Source organism: Fringilla coelebs (assembly GCF_963513975.1).
Source record: "Fringilla coelebs genome assembly, chromosome: 20".
NCBI classification, from domain to species: domain Eukaryota; kingdom Metazoa; phylum Chordata; class Aves; order Passeriformes; family Fringillidae; genus Fringilla; species Fringilla coelebs.
Window position 1 is genome coordinate 3553697 of NC_140046.1, and position 18365 is coordinate 3572061.

An 18365-nucleotide genomic window follows, 5' to 3' on the forward strand; every position below is an offset into this window, starting at 1 on the left:
GAAGTCTTGCACAGCAATGTAGCACATTCTAGCCAGGACTGTAAAGCAGGATGGATCCCTGGTGTCAGAAGTTCTTTGCTGTATATTTGTGGCAGGCACAGGTGAAGGATATTTTAAAAATTAAGATGTCACTGAACCAGATTTATTTGATGTGAAAGTAAATCACAGCAGTAGATTTAGTAGGAAAGGTAGTAGTTAAGCCTAGGGAAGGAGTACAGGGTGGGTTTTTTGCTTTTGGTTTTTTTCTTTGCTTGTTTGGTATTGTAACAGTCTTGGAACTTTAATCCATGTGGAGTGGTTTATTTTTGTTGTGAAGTACCTTTAGAATGATGTTCTCTGTGGTGTGTTAGAAGGACTTTTGTACCTTTTGAAGCCATAAGACAGCAGTTATGGTGACACTTGAACATCTACGGTGCAGAAAGGCAGCTCTGGTTTATTTCCACTGTGAGAAGGGCTCTGATGTAACTGTTCTCCAAAGTTGATACTTTTGTTTAAAGTTAAATAATGTAAATTACAAAGTGACAGTGGCTTTAACTGTCAAGCTCAAATAAGTCTTGTTCAAGGCAGGTGAATCTTGTAAACACTAAGAATTACCAATAGTACAGAAAATAGTCTTGTTATTGTTCCTATGGGCATTAAAACCATTTCATTCATTCCTTGTCAGTGCAAAGCGAAATAAGAGGCAGTGCTGACTGATCAGCTGCGTATTTTATCTCTGGTGACTAATTACTGGTGGGGGGAACATGGATGGCTGATTTTCTTTCTTTGGTCTCTTAGCAACAACTTGAAGAAGAAGCTGCTAAGCCTCCCGAGCCGGAGAGGCCGGTGTCCCCTCCTCCCGTGGAGCAGAAGCACCGCAGCATCGTCCAGATCATTTACGATGAGAACCGGGTGAGTCCTCTGCACCTCACCCAGGGCCTCTCACTGCCTCTCTGCTCACATTCATTTGGTCTTCATTTACTTCATGGGGCAGATTTTTCTCTTTTACTGATATGCCCACCCCTCTTTTGCTATCCATTCGGTTCTTTAAATGAAAGACATTTTACTGACATTTTTATTCTCGATCACGGGAATCTTCCTTCGATCTTGTAAGCACTCTGAGCTGTGGGTCTCGTCCTTGTACTGAGATGCATGAATTATAGACATATATAAACACACATATATATCCTCTTAAGTGTGTGATATGAAAAATTCCTCAGAAACTCATCTTGAATTCCCTGTTCCTCACATGAGCTGACAAACTTGGCTGAAGACTCTACTTTTAAATGAGCTAAAGAGAAAAAACTGCATATGTTGTAGGATTTTGTGCCTTCTTTATAAACTCTGACTTCTGGCACTTCATATCTGTTCATTTATCCAAATCTTAAGTAGTAATATATGGGTGAATTATGAGCTTATGTTGTTTAAGTGGTGAGAAAAGTTCAGGAGCTCAGTAATATTGCCAACAGTAACAGCAAAAATGCTTCCTGCCTTTTTTTCCCATGGTAGTTTGAGATTAGGGAGTCAGATATCTGGGGGTTTTGAAAGTATTGTGATCTGTGAGTGTGGTATACATTTGTTTAATTTCCCAATTTTGTTCTGTTCTTTAGAGGAACAGCTAACTTCTATTACAATAGATTGGGGTTTTTTTGAGGAATTAAAAACCCCCTGCAAAACAATGCTAGATTTTGTACAACTGTGTCCCAAGAATTCAAGCATGCATGTAAGGAGGGGTCAGAATTATTTTGTGGTTTTCACTCGGTGTGAATGAAGGACCTTTGACACAGTTTCTGTGTTTATGTACTCATGGATTCACACTCCCAGATTTGGCAATTGGAGAATTTTAGTCTCTTAATCCCATTTTTCAAAGCTATTTATACTTTATATTTTACTGGACACCTTTCTTCCTCTTTATAATTATTTGCTGTATTATGAAATACACAGGGATTTTTTGAACTGCAGAGGTCAGTTTCTGCTTTTATGCTCTATCAGCTTCCAGACTGGGAGATTAGAGTCACTACTAAACAATTCAAGTACAGGTTTCTTTATTTGCTGAGGCAACATTGCAGAAGTAGGTTAAGAAGGATCTTGTGTGTTCAGGCAGGGCTTTAGCACAGAACAGAGTTCAGATCCACATTGGACATGAACTTCAGAGGATTTACTCAGACTATACCAAAAAAATCTTATTTGCAGAAAAAAGCAGAAGAAGCTCACAAGATTTTTGAAGGTCTTGGTCCAAAAGTTGAATTGGTAAGTTGTGGAATTCTGTTTTTTTTCTTTTGTACTATTTTCTGTGTTGCCAGTTGCTCTAATTCTGTTGTGCTGAACAGCTGTAGTTCTGTGAGTATGTATAGAAGAAATGTGTGTCTGAATGCATTGGTGAGTTGGGGCTTGAGTGAGTTCATTGGCCATGTAAGTGTGATTTTTAAAGTAGATTTTAATCTATTTGAGAGAACAGTTTTGAAGTATGAAGAAATGAAGTACTATTATATAGAGAAGTAGTTATAATCCAATTTTAAGTAATGAAATTTGTGCTTTGTGCTGGATATCTTGTAGTCCCTTCAGCTCTCCTGCATCTCAGATTGAGTGCACTGTTCTCAGAATACTAAAATATTGTTAAATGTGGTGCATACACATTTACAGTTCCATGCATTGCAAAGTGCTAAGTGTTCCTTTCTCCTCCCAAATTGCAGCCACTTTACAACCAGCCCTCAGACACCAAGGTCTACCATGAAAACATCAAAACGTGAGTGCTTTAATTCCCCTCATTGTCCCACTCAGGGGATCTGGACTTGAACATTCCCTGACATTTTTCATTGCTATCATCTCCAAATAGGATGTGTGAGTTTAAACCATAATTAAAAGCTTCCAGTCCATGTAGCTTTCTGATTTCTTTGCTGTAAAACAGTTCTGCAAGGTGTGCATTATATGTGCTGAAGGCAGAGGGAAGCTCTGGCTTTCCATCTTCATTTAAAGACATAAATAAATAATAAACATTAAGTTGGCTGTCCTTTAAAAACTTCTCTTAAAAAAAGTAATTCTTGCTCCACTCTATCAAATAGAATTGTATAGCACTTCCAAAGTACTTATTTCTTGAATAATATATTGGAACTTAGCTTTAGGGCTGAATTGCAAAGACTTTTCCCCCATAAAAGCATAATAGCTTAAACCAATTTTTTTTCATTTTAACATATTATATCTCATGTGGTTAAGGAGAGCACCTGCCTTGAAATTGGAACCTTTTGTGTCTCAGTTGCTTATTCCAGCCATCTTCAAGAATCTCCTCTCTGAAAAAATACAGTATTAGGTGATTTAGGTATCTCAACTTCATTGGGAATTTTCCCTATTTTTTACCCTGAAACTGTTATTCATAATAAAGATCTGACATCTGGAATTGAGATGGGTTTTGTTGAGTAGTTTTGAAGTGCTTGATTTTTATATACTTCACTTTTTTCCCCTAATTTTGTTTTCCAGAAACCAGGTGATGAGGAAAAAGCTGATCCTATTCTTTAAAAGAAGGAACCATGCAAGAAAACAACGGGTAAGAGCACCATGGTTTTTTAAAAGGAGCCTGTGACTGGTTTTGCATTCCCAAATATATTGATTAGAAAAACAAGACCTTAAGCTGAAACAATTGGGGGATATTTTTGGAAAGCAGTAATGACAATTACCAAATACCAATAGGATGTGTAAAGCAAAGAAATCATGTATAATATTAAAAATCTCCATTTTTGTATCCACTTCCTCACTCTCTCTGTGTTGGAAATTTGATATAAGCCATCTTCAGCATGGCAGGGACTGGAGGAGGAAAAATCTGTGCATTCCAGAGGCCTGCCCATGTGACATGTACTGATCACTTGGTGTATTTTGCTGAGTTTAAGGTTTGCTTTTGGAATTTAACAGGAACAGAAAATCTGTCAACGTTACGATCAGCTGATGGAGGCATGGGAGAAGAAAGTGGACAGGATAGAAAATAATCCACGCAGGAAAGCCAAGGAGAGCAAAACACGGGAGTACTATGAGAAACAATTCCCAGAAATCAGGAAGCAGAGAGAACAGCAAGAAAGATTCCAAAGGTATTACTGGAGATTTGAAACATTCCTGCAAAATATCTCTTTGGTCTTAAGTTATAAAATGATTTATAATAAAATTAGTTAATTTTAATGATTAAGTTTTATGTTCATGACTTTATTGCTTTAAAAAGAATATTAGTGTGTCACAGAGTACAAAGTGAAATGTTCTTCCCTTTGTTCACTGTGTTTCCATGGCACTGAGCTCAAGTTTCATTTCCCATCCTAAGGATCTCCATGACTTTATCTGTCCACTGTCACATATGTCCCTTTGCTGTCCCTCCCCTGCAGTGTGCCAGCAGTGCCAGCCTCATCCCTTGGCGTCCTCTCAGGCTGCTGTGGTGATGTCCAAGGGTTCCTTTCCCATGTCCCTTTTCAGATCTGCTGTCAAACCCCAGATTTTCCAAAAGCAACACAGGAAAAGGGCCAATTAGCAAAGGCTGCTTAGGTTGTGGTGTCAGTGAGATGAGGAGAGTTAAGCTGCTCAGAAAGGGGTTTGTGGAGTTCTGAAGATAGTTGGAACATCAGCTTCCCATGAGCCTGTTCATTTTGGGCACACACCCTAATTTACACTGCTATTTTTCTATCACTGTCTGTGTTACTCCTCTGTTTCAAAATCCCTGTATTCATTAGCCTCCACACTTAAAAACCAGTTATCTTTTTAATTAACAGTTTGACTGATCTTTTATTGTACTTGCCAGGTAATTTTATTCCAGACAGTTTTGCATTTTAAAATATTCAAGGTGCGACAATTAAGGCCCTATTATTTAATTTTAATCTATCAGACATTTGTTAGATGGAAACTGCAAGGAATCTTAAAAGGAATGAAGTGCAGTTCACTTGAGAGTTCATCTTGCAGTACTGTAGGTAGAGAGATAGGATTTAAATAAGAATTAGGTCAAGTTTGATTCAGTTGTGTTGAAATCTGTTTATCTGATGTTTGAAATTATTTCAATACACCTTGGAGAGTTCAAGCCCCATAAAGATTTAATCTCATCTCTTGTAACCATCTGTCTACATCACCTTTTTGTCATAAAACGTGGGGAAAGTAGAGGGTTTGCAATACACTGTGAAGGCTGCAAGATTTTTTGGAATCAAGAAAAGAAGAAAGTATACTGTTAGAATGGGAACAGCACTCATATATAAGAGGTTTCACTTCAAGAATATTTCATGTCTTTGTCATTGCAAACTACTTGGGGAAGGGTCATCTCTTTACATTACATTTACATTCTGTAAAATAATGGCCTCTCTGTCTAGAGCTGTGCTCTAAGCCGTGCAAAAATGGAGGGTTTTTTCCTCAGATTTTGTGCAAATGGATGAATTCAGTAAAATCTTTGATATATTTTGTCTCTCCATTTAGTAGTGATTTTTACCTCTGAAATGCTTTTTCACCCACATGCTGTAGTATATTTTTATGATGTTCCTAAGGGTAAAGATCACAAGGTGAAAAATCCTTCCAAATTACAGCTCTCCCCATCAATTCACAAGTGGAAAATTTTCTTTTGTTGTAACAAATCTCAGTGCTGTATTAGTAAATTGATCAAATTGATAAAAGGCAAATTTAGTGTGGTTTCCTTAAAAAAAAAGGCTCTTTTAAGCTGTATCAACTGTACTAATTAAGGGGATAATTTCTGTGCCACTGATGAACATTTCTCATGCTCAGCAGAAGCAAATTCATTTATCTGAAGTGCCTATTTTGCCATGGAATTAGTGGTAACACTTTTTTTGTGCCCTTTCTGCTGAGCTTTGCAAACTCACTGTAAAGCCAAGCAGGACATGACAGAGTTTGTGCTCTGACTTTCTTTAAGAAAAACCAGTCCTAGCTGATTTGAGAGACTGCTAACAGCATTATAAGGAATTTTGGAAGTTGTTGTGGTGTACAAAACCTGCAGATAGAGCTGATTTCCACTTTATCCTTTTTCCTTCTGTTTTCCCCTCGTTTCAGAGTTGGCCAAAGAGGGGCTGGCCTTTCAGCAACCATCGCCAGAAGTGAGCACGAGATTTCAGAAATCATCGATGGGCTCTCTGAGCAGGAGGTGAGCTGGTGGCTGTGCTTTGCTGTAGAAGCACAGCCAATAAATATCCTTTCACTGGCAGTGCGAGGTGTCTTGTAGAGGGTTTGTTTCATTGAGAAGAGAAAGCTCTTCTCTCTTTAAGAGAATCTGTGTGAAGTGTGGCTTGAAGCAGATCTTACAAACACTTTTCTTTTGAGGGTTTTGCTTTCTAATTGTATCTGCCCTAGATTTTTCTCATGTGGCTGTTCATTGCAGGCTTGCTGCAACCTAGTTTTTTACAGCTGTAGCAAACATGTGAAAACTCTTCCTCTTCTCAAACCCTCCATCATTTTGGTGTTTCACCAGTTGTGACACTATTTCCTTTAGCTGCCCATAAGCGTTCATTGCAATAGTGACAACTTCTGCAAGAGCTGTGTACAAAAAGAACTTCCAAGCTGCCTGTGAATGTGGAGCTTTAAGAGCTGTGTAATTCAAGAACTGTAAACATCAGTAGCAGCATTTTGGGTGTTCTTTACTTTGTCTTTTGTTCTGCAGAATAATGAGAAGCAAATGCGCCAGCTCTCTGTCATCCCCCCCATGATGTTCGATGCAGAGCAGAGAAGGGTGAAGTTCATCAACATGAACGGCCTGATGGAGGATCCCATGAAAGTTTATAAAGACAGGCAGTTCATGAATGTCTGGACAGACCATGAGAAGGAGATTTTTAAGGAAAAGTAATGGCCTTTCTTATCTTTTCTTTTTATTGCATTGAAATTACAGAATAACAGTTAAATGCCCAAGCCCATAAAGCTAAATCAGGAATGCTGAAGCCTTTGGCAATACTGTTTGAAAATGTTCTTAATTGGCTGTCATGAATATTGCAAAAGTTTTAGACTTATTTTTCATCTGTGTGTGCTCACATGCACTTAGTCCTTAAGTCTGTGCTAAGATTAAAATGAGAACTGTAGATAAGGAATTTCATTTTAAGTGTTCAATTCTAAATTTGCACAATTTGAAAACTGGGCTTTTTAGGTTAATTTCACTTGTTTAAATGAAGGGCTTGCTGATGGAACAGATTATTTGCAAGATTGCTTTGCTTGTTTGATCATGGATTATGTTGTTAAACTGAAATAATTTCTGATTTGTTAAAGGTTTGTCCAACATCCCAAGAACTTTGGTCTAATTGCTTCCTACTTGGAACGAAAGGTAAGACATTTTTTAATATAAACATAACTTAGGGTGGCATCCCTAACTTTCCAGAAGCTTTTTTACTTTAGTCAGGGGGATAAATAGTTTTAAATGTTTGGAGAAATTAAAAACTCAAATCTTTTCATTAGGATTAAACTACTTTCTCCTGCTTTTTTCACTTTAGAATGTTCCTGACTGTGTATTATATTATTATTTGACCAAGAAAAATGAAAATTATAAAGCCCTTGTACGAAGGAATTATGGCAAACGCAGAGGAAGAAACCAGGTACATTGAATTTATTCATCACTTGGGTATTGTTATTTTATTGCTTCATATTTACAACTGTTTCATTTTCTGAGATGGCACCATATTGTAAGCATGGGGGGGAAATAATTATTTTTCCTTTATTGTATTGTTGCCCTTTTAAAATTTAAGTGATCCTGACCTCAAGGGTGTTGTTGATTTGTTTGGTTCTAAATCTCTGAAATATCTTCTTTCTTTGCACATTTCTTACTTGTTTTAATATGACAATTCATTTTCTTTGAGGACTCTGCCACAGATATTGAGGTTGAATCCATCACTAAATCCTATGTTGGAGCCAAGAGAAATTAGGTTTAGCATGTGACTTGCAGTGGAAAATATATAATCAGTTCATAATGTCAGTGTTTGTCAAAAAGCAGAAATTAATAGTGATCTTTATTTGGTGGTTAGGCTCAAAGTCAAAGTAGAACTCCAGAGCCAGAAGAAAGAGACCAATTTAATGCATGTGAATAAAAAATCCTGCTGATTCAGGAAGTGTTCCTTTGGAAGTCTTCAGGGAGAAAAAGAGCAGCATTTTATGTATCAAAAGCTTATAAATACATGTGATGGGCTAGCAGGGTTAATGTGGGTATTGGGACAGAAAATAACCCTGAAACTCTGGCACTGCACAACTCTGCTCTGCAAGCAGTAAGTGCAGTAAATATTGCACTGACATACACAAAGACTGAACATTCTCTAGGAATCCCAGTAAAAGTATATTTTTAATATTAAATTGTTGCAAACAGCTTCAACTGAGGAGTGGATCCTAGAAACAGCCTTGGGGTTGTGCTTCTGTGGTGCTGTTGTACTTAAACCTTTGGAATTATGGGCTGGTGTTCTGCCAGAGGAGTCCTGTCATGGCAGAGCACCTTGTCTGTACCCCACAAGTGATGGATTGCTTAGGATAAGGTCATTGTCATTGTGCACAGGATTTCACAGAGCTTCTGCTCTGATGGGAGAAATCACTGGAAATAACTTCAATTTTGCCAGGATTTCTGTAAGAATTTCTAATTCTGATAATCCTTTTTAGTAGGAAGGGTTATTGCTGTTGGAGTAGTGGCTGGGGAAGGATTGCAGTTAAAGTCTGGGTGTGTGGCAAATGAAAAGATGGAAATAAATGTGGACAGTCAGTGTGGACACTTAGCAGAGGTAGTGCTGCCATTTGGAGTGGCTCAGCTCCTTGTGCCATTGTAAGATGAGGCTGGTGTGGCCATGGAAAGTGTCACATGTTGAGGGGTGCCTTTGCTGAGTGCTGTTCTGAGGGGTGAGGAGACAACTGGCTCAGCCTAGTGCAGTGGAACTGGAGATTTTGAGATATTTAGAAAGTCATTACTGTATGTTTAAATGTCTTTTCCACATTGTTAAACTTCAGAATAATGGTACTGTTAGAATTCAAAATTTGCATGGGCTTTTCTATCCATAAATGCTTTCTTACCTTGGATAATGTATATAGAACAGAAAGATCTTAGTTCCAGCTTTATGGATTTGCTTGGTGAACTCAGCTCAAGGGGCTCTGCCTGACTTTGTGACTGCTCCTGTGAGTGCTGATTTATATGTGAGTAACTGAATACATCAGTTGGAGCACTGAAGGTTTGTTCAGCTCAGATTACTTGCTCTTGGAATTGTAGCAGAGTTGTACTCTGTAATTGCTGGTTGTTGATCCACTCTAAGTGCTACAGCAGATCCCTAAACTTTGGGCAACTGCTGGCCAAGCTTAATGTGTGCTCTGTGAAGGATGCAAGAAAGTGCCAGGTTTTTAGCTCTGGAGAGGGTTGAGCTGACTTGCCAACTCTAGGAAATATTCTCAGTGCTCTAAAAGGGAAATTTTACTACTTCTGGAAGTTTAAATTCAGAAGTATTGCAGTTAGCATGTTAATAGAAAAGAACTACATGGTGCAAAAAATAATATTTGTATTTATAATTTTATTATAGCAACATCTATAACAGCTAGTAAAAAAGAACTTGAGAGGGTTGAACTGCCTGCCTTGCCAGAACTTTTATCTTACAGTTGCAGAAAGCAGCTCACCCCTTCCCCCTCCTGTGCCCCAGCTTTGTTTGAAGCTGATATTTTTCATATCTCTCAGTAGCAACTTGAAACTTTCTTGCTGATTGGCAAACACAAGTCATGTAAGATTTATGAGGTGCTCCAGGATGGGCTTAGGCCAATAACAGGTGCTTCAGCTTAAACTCTTAAGAGTTCATATATTTTTGTAAATTAGAAGGCAAGCAAGTGGAATATTGCAGTGGAGGAGATATTAATCATGGTAAGGACGTTGAAGTCCTTCAGAGAATGCAGTGAGCACAACTTGGCTCAGGTTTCAGTGTGGGGGCTTCCACATGAGAGAGACTGAGTGCTGGACCAAGGATCTGAAGAGGTGCAAGACTAGTAAAATTCTGACGTGTGTTTGTCCTCAAATAGGTCTAGAAAGGGCTTTTTATAAAATGCTGCCTGAACTGTTCCAGTGTGTCACAGAGGCAAAAGAACAAATGTCTTAAACCAAAGCTTGTCAAATGTAGAGCAAGTCTGTAACATAGAATTGAGAGAAAGCCATGGCTGTGTGGTGCTTTAACTTGCCTGTCTCTGGAAGTGTTCAGGACAGGCATGGAGCAACTTAGTCTGGTGGGAGATGTCCCTGCCCCTGGCAGGGGGTTTGGAATTGGATGATCTTCAAGGTCCCTTCAAACCCAAACCATCCTGTGATTCTATGATTACAGAGAATTCCTTAAATAACTCATTGTAAGAAGGCTTCTTTAAGTGAAGTTTTAAATGAATGTGGTGGCCAAGCAGTGCTCAGTGCTGGCTGTGTCCCTGCAGGGTGTGTGGCTGGCAGCAGGTGGGAGGCCAGTGATGTGAGCAGACAGAAATTCACTGCCTGTGTGTGACGGGGATCACCTCTGGTGACTCTGGGGAGATTAGGAGGTGCTGTGTGAGAGGGGCAGCACTGCTGCAGGCAGCTTAAGTGGCAGAATGACACCATTTCCTGGAATAAACACGTTGCTGGGTCAGGCAGCCTCTGCTAAGGAGCTCTGTGATGTTGCTGCTTGGGTGGGTTTTGCCCTTTTGAGCCGTGCCCTGAGCTCAAGCCCATCCCCTTGTGTGGACAGTAAAAGTTTCAATCAGCAGATGAATGTGCAGGAACGTCGCTGACCGAGGCTTCGACTCCTTCAAGGTTTGTGTTTATGCATTGATTATGAAACTAAAGTAAAGTTACAGGTTAACAACCAAGAGATGAGAAGAGAACCGAGTGATGTTAAGTTGGCCTATTAAGAACAGGATTGTCAACAACTGTTTTGTAAATAAATCAGATGTAAAATAATTTTCTCTGATTTTTTTTAACGCAGTTTTAACTCCTTGTTTCCAGGTCAATCTATCTAGCAAGGTGGAAATAATTTATCTTAGCACATCTCTGACATCTTGCTTAAGGAAGTATTTGCATAATCAATAACCAGCACCTTAATTGCTAATAATTTGCAGCAAGATGATAGTGGTTCGTAGTTAGGCTTTTTGCTCCAGTTCACATTGTTAAAATGTCAAAACCAAGTCAGTTTGTGACTATTTCCAGCCTCAGTTCAGTTAATGAAACAGTGACACCTGCTGCTGCACTCATAGGGAGGTTGCTTTCTCTGTGAAAAAGAAAAGCCTATTTTGAGGAATTTTTTAGTAGACTGAGTTCATGAAGTGCTAGAACAGCAATCTTGTAATTCTCTGTCCTTGTCTTGTCGTTCTCTGTCCTTGTGTTTCCATGAATTGCCAAATGTACTCTGGGTATCTGTTTGAGACAAGCACAGTGCTTGTAAAATTGTCATCTCCGGAGAGAAAAGAGTTTTTGTTGGTTCTTTTAATAATTCTTTCTGTAAACTCACTGGAAATATAAGTCTAACATTCCCAACCCAATATTTTTTTAACAATTGTAATTCTTAAATACTAGTGACAGTTCTGAGAAAGCCTCTTGGAGCTGCTGATAACTTTCATGCTACAAGACCTTCTGCTCCCCAGTTGTAAGATCGTATTTCACTATAAAATACACAAAGTTAAAAATAAAATTTGAGAGGAGCAACACCCTCACTACATGGGTCAAACCTCCCTAAGCACTTTTAAAATGTAGCTGTTCATTTTTAGTGGGACACACAGCAGCCAGTGTGTGATTGTACACAACCACCTCCATGCTCATGCTGCAGAAACCTCCTGTATTTCCAGGGAATTTATATGATACAAAGCAGAATTATTCTGTTCTATGCTGACCACTGTGCAGTGCCTGTAAATTAAAATATTATCAGGTGGGAAGTAAGGCAGCATCAGTTCTTGTGCTGCTCTGAGGACAAAATGCTGCACCTTTGTGTGATCAAGTTATCATCTAAATGCTATTTCATTTCAGCAACAAATTGCTCGTCCTTCTCAAGAAGAAAAGGTAGAAGAAAAGGTAGAAGAGGAAAAATCAGACAAATCAGAAAAAAAAGAGGAGGAAAAGAAAGATGAGGAGGAGAAGGATGAGAAGGAGGAATCTAAGTAAGTGTGTATGTGCTGAAATGCATGAATTCATCCTAGATTGCAGGTTTTGGCAAAGATCAGAACAGGATTTGCATTTGCCTGCCAGTGAAATCTGAACTGAAAAGTATTCCTTTTGTGTATGAAACAATTTTTTTTTGGACATACAAATTTCTCTGTCTTGTTGAGCTAATCAGATCAATGGAAAAAGTAATGGGATTATTATTTTACACATGTAATGATTTCCATATCTTACTGGTTTGGGCTTTTCTCATATGTTCTATCACTCATGGAGTGTTCGTATTTTCTTTGAAGTTGACAAAATCTGTGTTATTGTCTGGCACCTGGAAGTTGTGGGCAATAAGTGAATTCTCTTTCACTAAGGCATCTTTTGAGTTCGTGGAGTTTTGTTTCTGAGGTTTGGAGGGTTTTTGTCTGTTGATATTCAGGAATATCTCCTCACAATGGCACTCTGAACGTGACAGAATTATATTTTACCTATTCCCAGAGAGAATACCAAAGAAAAGGACAAAACTGAAGTTGCACCAGAGGAAACAGAGGAAAGGGAGCAGGCAGCTCCTCGGGGCCGAAAAACCGCCAACAGCCAAGGTCGGCGTAAGGGCAGAATCACCAGATCAATGACAAATGAAGCTGCACAAGCAAATGCTGCTGCAGCTGCAGCCACTGAAGAGCCACCACCACCTCTGCCACCCCCACCAGAACCTTGTGAGTAGCATTTACAGCACTCCCAGGGACCCAGCTGGTCATGGCTCCTCACTGACACAGGGCATGCAGTGCACTTCTGTTTTCCTGTTTAATATTCCAGATTTATTCTTAACCCTGCTTATAATTTTGTGAGTGTGTGGAACTGCTAAACTTCACAAGTGTAACTTTATGAGTAGTAAATGTGCAGTCAGCTGACTGTTAGAATGAGGTGAGGGTAGAAAAGGCAGTTCAGCCCTTGTGTGGTAACACCCTGTCTCCCTGGGCAGGTCCGTGATGGGGCTGCAGAGATCCAGGTGCCCGTGACACAGATTCACTAACAGGCTGCAGCTCACGGAGGATGCTGTTAAATAACTGGCCTGATATTTGAGTACTTCAGGGAGTTTCATAAGCTGAAATAGATCTTGGCAAGTTGTTGTTTCTGCATTAGATGGCAAGAAGCTTTTTTAAAATGAAATGTTACTTGCTTGGCTGGTATGGTTAAAAAAGACGACGCAGACTCGGAATATATTTTGGAAAAGGCTGACCTACTTTGTGCTGATGCAGAAATACCGGAGTGAGTGTGTGTGCGTGGGCGTGACTGAGTGTGCAAGGGTGTGCAAGAGTGTGCAAGGGTGTGAGTGTGAGTAGTGTGCAAGAGTGTGCAAGGGTGTGAGTAGTGTGTCTGGGTGTGCGTGAGTAGCTGGGTAGTTACAGGCTGCTGCTATTCTAGAGCTTGTAACTACTCTTCTGTTCCTCAGATGTTCTGCCTATAAAGAACAGAGTAAGTGGGCACATCAGGTCTTGTGTAACCGTAAACAACAGAGGTTGTGAGAAGCATTCTGCTCTGTTGATACAGTGGGGGTTTATAAGTCTGAAACAATAGCGGGTTTTGCTTTTGTTTTATTTCTACACCATTTTTGCGGGGTTTTTTGAAGAATCCAGAATAGTTTTTCAGTGGATCAGATACTTTAGTGTCCTCCTTTTGTGGTTTGTTAATGGAAGCTGTTGCAAGGTCTTTGTTACGTGCTGTGTGTAATGGCAGATTTTATAGAAAGGAAATGGAGGCTGGTGCAGCTCAGTGCTGTTCAGAAATTTAAATAGGATAGTACAAAATCCAGAGGAATGAATGAAAAGCACTTTGTGTTGAATCATACTTAGTTTCCTGCATACTTTTACTTACTGGGGTTTTTTGTTTTCTTTGCTTTTGTCCATTTATCCAGTTGGAGACTCAGTTAATACAGGAACAGCAGATAGCAGATTCTTGACACTCACTAACCAATAAATAACCCTTCCAGCACTGAGACACCACTGAACTAGCTTAGAGCATGTTGGATTGCTGCTTTTACTAGCTGATGGTAATTACTGACATTTTAAATAAAATTTTAGTGATAAATGCATCTAAGTTACTTACAAATCTTCCTTGACAGAGAATTAATCCCAGTTTTGTAGGCAGAATAGTTTTGAACAGTTTTCTCTGCTGAGCTTTTGGTGGTTCCTTCTGTATCTCTGACTTGGTTTAATGGAGATTGACTGCTTCCCTCTGACAAGAGAGCTTTCCCCAGTGGCCTGAGCAAGCCATAATGTAAATAGATTTCTGGACTATGGGATGCATAATTGGTGCCATGATAATGAATCCTGGTCTTTTCTCTGCTCAGTGTCTTTGTTTCTCTTTCAGCTTCTACAGAGCCTGTGGAGACATCCCGCTGGACAGAAGAAGAAATGGAAGTAGCTAAGAAAGGTAATAAACCTTGTAAACTTGGACTTCCTTCTGGATACTTGCATTTACAAAATTTCAAGGATTTACTGAATCACTGAATATATTTACTGTGACTTTTGCCAACACGATGCTGATTTGAAAATTGCTGATGGTTTTTTTGTAAAAAGAGGAAGAGCAAGCAGCTTTAACAGCCAAAATCATCTTTTGAGACTTATGTTGACTCTTTTCCTGTGGGTTACTTAGAACTGTTTGGATAGCAGTGTTTCTCTATCTTACCTTCCTGTAGGCATTGTTGTTCCATTTATTGAGGTTTGGATAGCTGAGTTATTGATCATGGTAAATATTGGTCCTTTTATGTCTGATCAGGTCTAGTGGAACATGGGCGAAACTGGGCAGCGATTGCCAAAATGGTTGGGACAAAAAGTGAAGCTCAGTGTAAGAACTTCTACTTCAACTACAAAAGGAGACACAACCTGGACAGTCTCCTCCAACAGCACAAACAGAAGGTGAGTGCTGTGGACATTGAATATTTTGCAGGAAAAAACTTGGATCTTTCTGAAGCCACGCATCACACTTCACTAAGGCTATTTTGCAATCTCCATTGATTTCCTTTCCTACTTGTTTTTATGTTGTGACATAAATCTCCTAGCAAGGGTGTCTGGTGCTCACTGACCTGTGACAGTAACCACTTCTTGCTTTAAAATGCAAGAGAAGGTTTTGTACTAGGTAAAACACTTGAGCCTGAAGAATTCTTCAGTGCTCTGAAAGCCATGTTCCTCACCAATGCATGAGCAGCTGTAGGTGTACAACAGCTCCTTGAAACACAGCAGGCACTGACCTTACCAAACGGAGCAGGAGAGGTGGTAAAAGTCCAGGAACTGGAGGTTTGGGGGCACTGAAAGTAGAATGCTGTGTGTTGGAATCCTCTGGCCTTCTCTGACTGAGGTGAAGAACATCAGGGTCTGTTTGCTGCAATTGTTCTGTTGTCCCCCAAACGTGCTGTGAGGCTGTGGTTGGTTCTCAACCTTGGTTTTGGTCAGGAGCAGCAAAAGTTAGCCTGAAGTTGGAAAAGTGTCCCTTTGTGAATGACTGTGCTAAACAGAGATTCTCTGTCCTTCATTTCAACCTCAGATTGGTAAATAGGAACGTGGTAAAAGGCAGTAATTGTGAATTTTCAGTACATTGTCCATGCTGTGTCTTCCTCAGTCTTCGCGAAGGCCGCGAGAGGAGCGAGATGTGTCCCAGTGTGAGAGCGTGGCTTCCACTGTGTCAGCTCAGGAGGATGAAGACATTGAAGCATCTAATGAAGAAGAGAACCCAGAAGACAGTGAAGGTAACTTTTCTGGGAAGGAAAATGGTGTGTGCACAGAAAGGAGCCTATGGTTTGTGCTGATCATATGCTCAGAAAGCTGTGTTCCACTTCATGGTGCTGTTGTTCAAATGCTCTTTCAGTTGAGTTTCAGCAATTTGAACTCACTCAAGGGGATGCAGCACTTTTAGAATTTAGCAGCCTAAAGATGCTTGCTGCTTAGTATTTTGAGATGCTTTGATTATGCTGTCATCTGGAATGCTGAAACAAGTTAAAATAAATATAACCTTTGGTAGTTGATAGTCTCAGTAAAGCTTCAGACAAGCAAATTCAAGTGGTTGGTTTTTTTTGTATGTGGTTTTTTTAATATATATTTGTTGGTTGCAACTGCTTATTTATAGACACTCAACATCAGTCAGTCTTGGCTGGTTTTTTGTGGAGCAAAAGGCAATAGAATTCATAATGAATGAGAGAAGATGACTAAGTGTTGGGGTTTGAGTAGTTGGTATTTTTTAGTTGCAGTGTTTCTGTAATTCAGCCAATTGTCCATTTCTGTAATAAGTCAAAATTGTTGTTGCAGATGGATTGGTTAAAATTGATGGATCCTTATTGCAGCCAATTTATCAGATTTTATTGATTGAACCTTCATGGCAAAACATTTTTTCCTCAGGTGCTGAAAATAGTTCTGATACAGAAAGTGCTCCATCTCCAACCCCAGCAGAACCTGCCAAACCAACTGAAGAAACTCCATCTGAGCCTGCTGCTCCAAAAGTAACCACTGAGGCCCCAGCAGAGCAGGAATCTGCCATTAAACCTGCAACCAGCACATCTCCCTCCTTACCAGCCCAAAGTGTAACAACAGCTGAAACTCAGAACCCTGAGCCACAGGTCAAGGAAGAAATAAACACTGAGGCTGAGGAGCCTATGGAGGTGGACAGTAGAAGCCATTCAGCTGAAGCTAAGCCTGTGATTACTCTTCCAGTTCATACCAAAGTAGAACCTGTAGAGACTGAAATGAGGCTACCAGAGAATATTCAAGTGAAAATAGAGAGTGATACCAAAGAGAGAGAGGTGGAGAAACCCAAGGAAAAGTCAGAACCAGAGGAAATGGACTACAGCCTGTCCCAGCAAGTTACTGCAGCCAGACCAGAATCCCATTCAGATAATGACTCCAGTGCCACCTGCAGTGCTGATGAGGAAGTTGATGGAGAACCTGACAGACAGGGGTGAGTAGGGCTCTGAATGGACAGTCTCTGGAGCTGTTTCTCTTTTGGGAGTGGCTGACACCACTGAGGGTATTTGAAGGGATTTCAGTGTTCTGTTGGTGCAGTTCCTGTGTCATCCCAGCATGGCACTGGAGCCACTGCCCCCCCGCCCTCTCAGTGGTTTAATATACACACAGTGCCAGGGATAGATGTTTAAATGTCAGAAGTATCCAGTGTCATGGAGTGCATGTGGGCTTTGGAAGAGTGCAGGTGATGGTGTTTGTGCACTCCCTTGCCTCTTCAAACATCATCTTTCCACTAATGTCTTAGCCCTCCATGTGAAATAATTTTGTGCAGACTACTGGTAATTTTCTGTGGACTAAATACATGTAGTCCTTCCTATCCTTCCTAATCACTCTCTACAAAGAAGGTTGCATTGATGTAAGCACTGCACACATAAATTTCTCATGTGGGAGACTCTGAGCTCATATTTTGGTATTTCTGTGTATTATGAAAGTATAGCAGCATCTGTTGCCTTTTCTACCATATGTGCTGTGGGACAAAACACAACATGGTTCTGACTTTTCAGCTCTTTGTCCAGCTTGATAATTGTGTTGGTTTTTTGAATTTAAGAGTTGTGGCTGTTAATTTTTTAAGATGTATGATCTTGCTCCTTTTGATGATATTTTTCCCTTCTATCTCTTTTTCCAGTATCTTCAGCAGAGAGTCAAAGCCCTCGCTGTTAAATCCCACTGGGTCAATCCTGGTATCATCCACAATAAAGCAAGGGCAGATGGACCTGCAACAGCTTCACCACCGAGCTGCTGTCATCCCACCTATGGTATGGGCAGTTTTCAGTGCTGTTTGAAGGAGTGTTTGTTACCCTTATATCTAGTCGGGAAAAAAATTGTTAAACAAGTGAAAAAAAATATGGTTTGCTTTATTACTGTATTTTTCAGGGGGAAAGTAGGTGAAGTACAACCAAGTAGCTTAAAACCAGGTGTGAAGCTTTTGAAACACCCAGACTGCAGGGGGTAGCTGAGCTCCACAGCTCCTCCAGGAAGTGCCTGTGAGGGTGTCCCTGGCATTGTCCCCTTGCTGTCCCCAGGTTTCCTGCAGCCCCTGCTCTGTCCCCGTGGGCACACCAGTCAGTGGTTATGCCCTGTACCAGAGGCACATCAAGGCCATGCACGAGTCAGCCCTGCTGGAGGAGCAGCGGCAGCGCCAGGAGCAGCTGGACATGGAATATCGGAGTGCTGTGAGCCCCTGTGGCACCTCCAAGAGCCCCAGTGTGGAGTGGGAAGGTTGGTGTTGCCTCAGCTGTGCTTTGTGCCTGTGTGTTACACTGCTGCCTCATTGGAGAGGGACAGTTTAGTGTGATAAGGAACTGATAATGAACTTGATGGAAGGG

General features: G+C 40.3%; 1 protein-coding gene across 4 annotated transcripts in view; it reads left to right on the forward strand.

Annotated features, from left to right (window-relative positions):
• Nucleotides 1-18365, forward strand: part of NCOR1 (nuclear receptor corepressor 1) — a 55703-nt gene that overhangs the window by 18500 nt on the left and 18838 nt on the right. For all 4 annotated transcript variants that reach the window (XM_084219385.1, XM_084219388.1, XM_084219387.1 and 1 more), the window contains exons 6-22: nucleotides 778-891; nucleotides 2173-2229; nucleotides 2673-2725; nucleotides 3454-3520; nucleotides 3883-4055; nucleotides 5995-6085; nucleotides 6599-6777; nucleotides 7195-7249; nucleotides 7416-7517; nucleotides 11909-12039; nucleotides 12527-12744; nucleotides 14399-14461; nucleotides 14807-14946; nucleotides 15647-15773; nucleotides 16420-16975; nucleotides 17666-17795; nucleotides 18063-18258. In XM_084219385.1, the coding sequence (XP_084075511.1) occupies nucleotides 778-891; nucleotides 2173-2229; nucleotides 2673-2725; nucleotides 3454-3520; nucleotides 3883-4055; nucleotides 5995-6085; nucleotides 6599-6777; nucleotides 7195-7249; nucleotides 7416-7517; nucleotides 11909-12039; nucleotides 12527-12744; nucleotides 14399-14461; nucleotides 14807-14946; nucleotides 15647-15773; nucleotides 16420-16975; nucleotides 17666-17795; nucleotides 18063-18258 (2452 nt within the window). The remainder of the gene's footprint in view (nucleotides 1-777; nucleotides 892-2172; nucleotides 2230-2672; nucleotides 2726-3453; nucleotides 3521-3882; nucleotides 4056-5994; nucleotides 6086-6598; nucleotides 6778-7194; nucleotides 7250-7415; nucleotides 7518-11908; nucleotides 12040-12526; nucleotides 12745-14398; nucleotides 14462-14806; nucleotides 14947-15646; nucleotides 15774-16419; nucleotides 16976-17665; nucleotides 17796-18062; nucleotides 18259-18365) is intronic.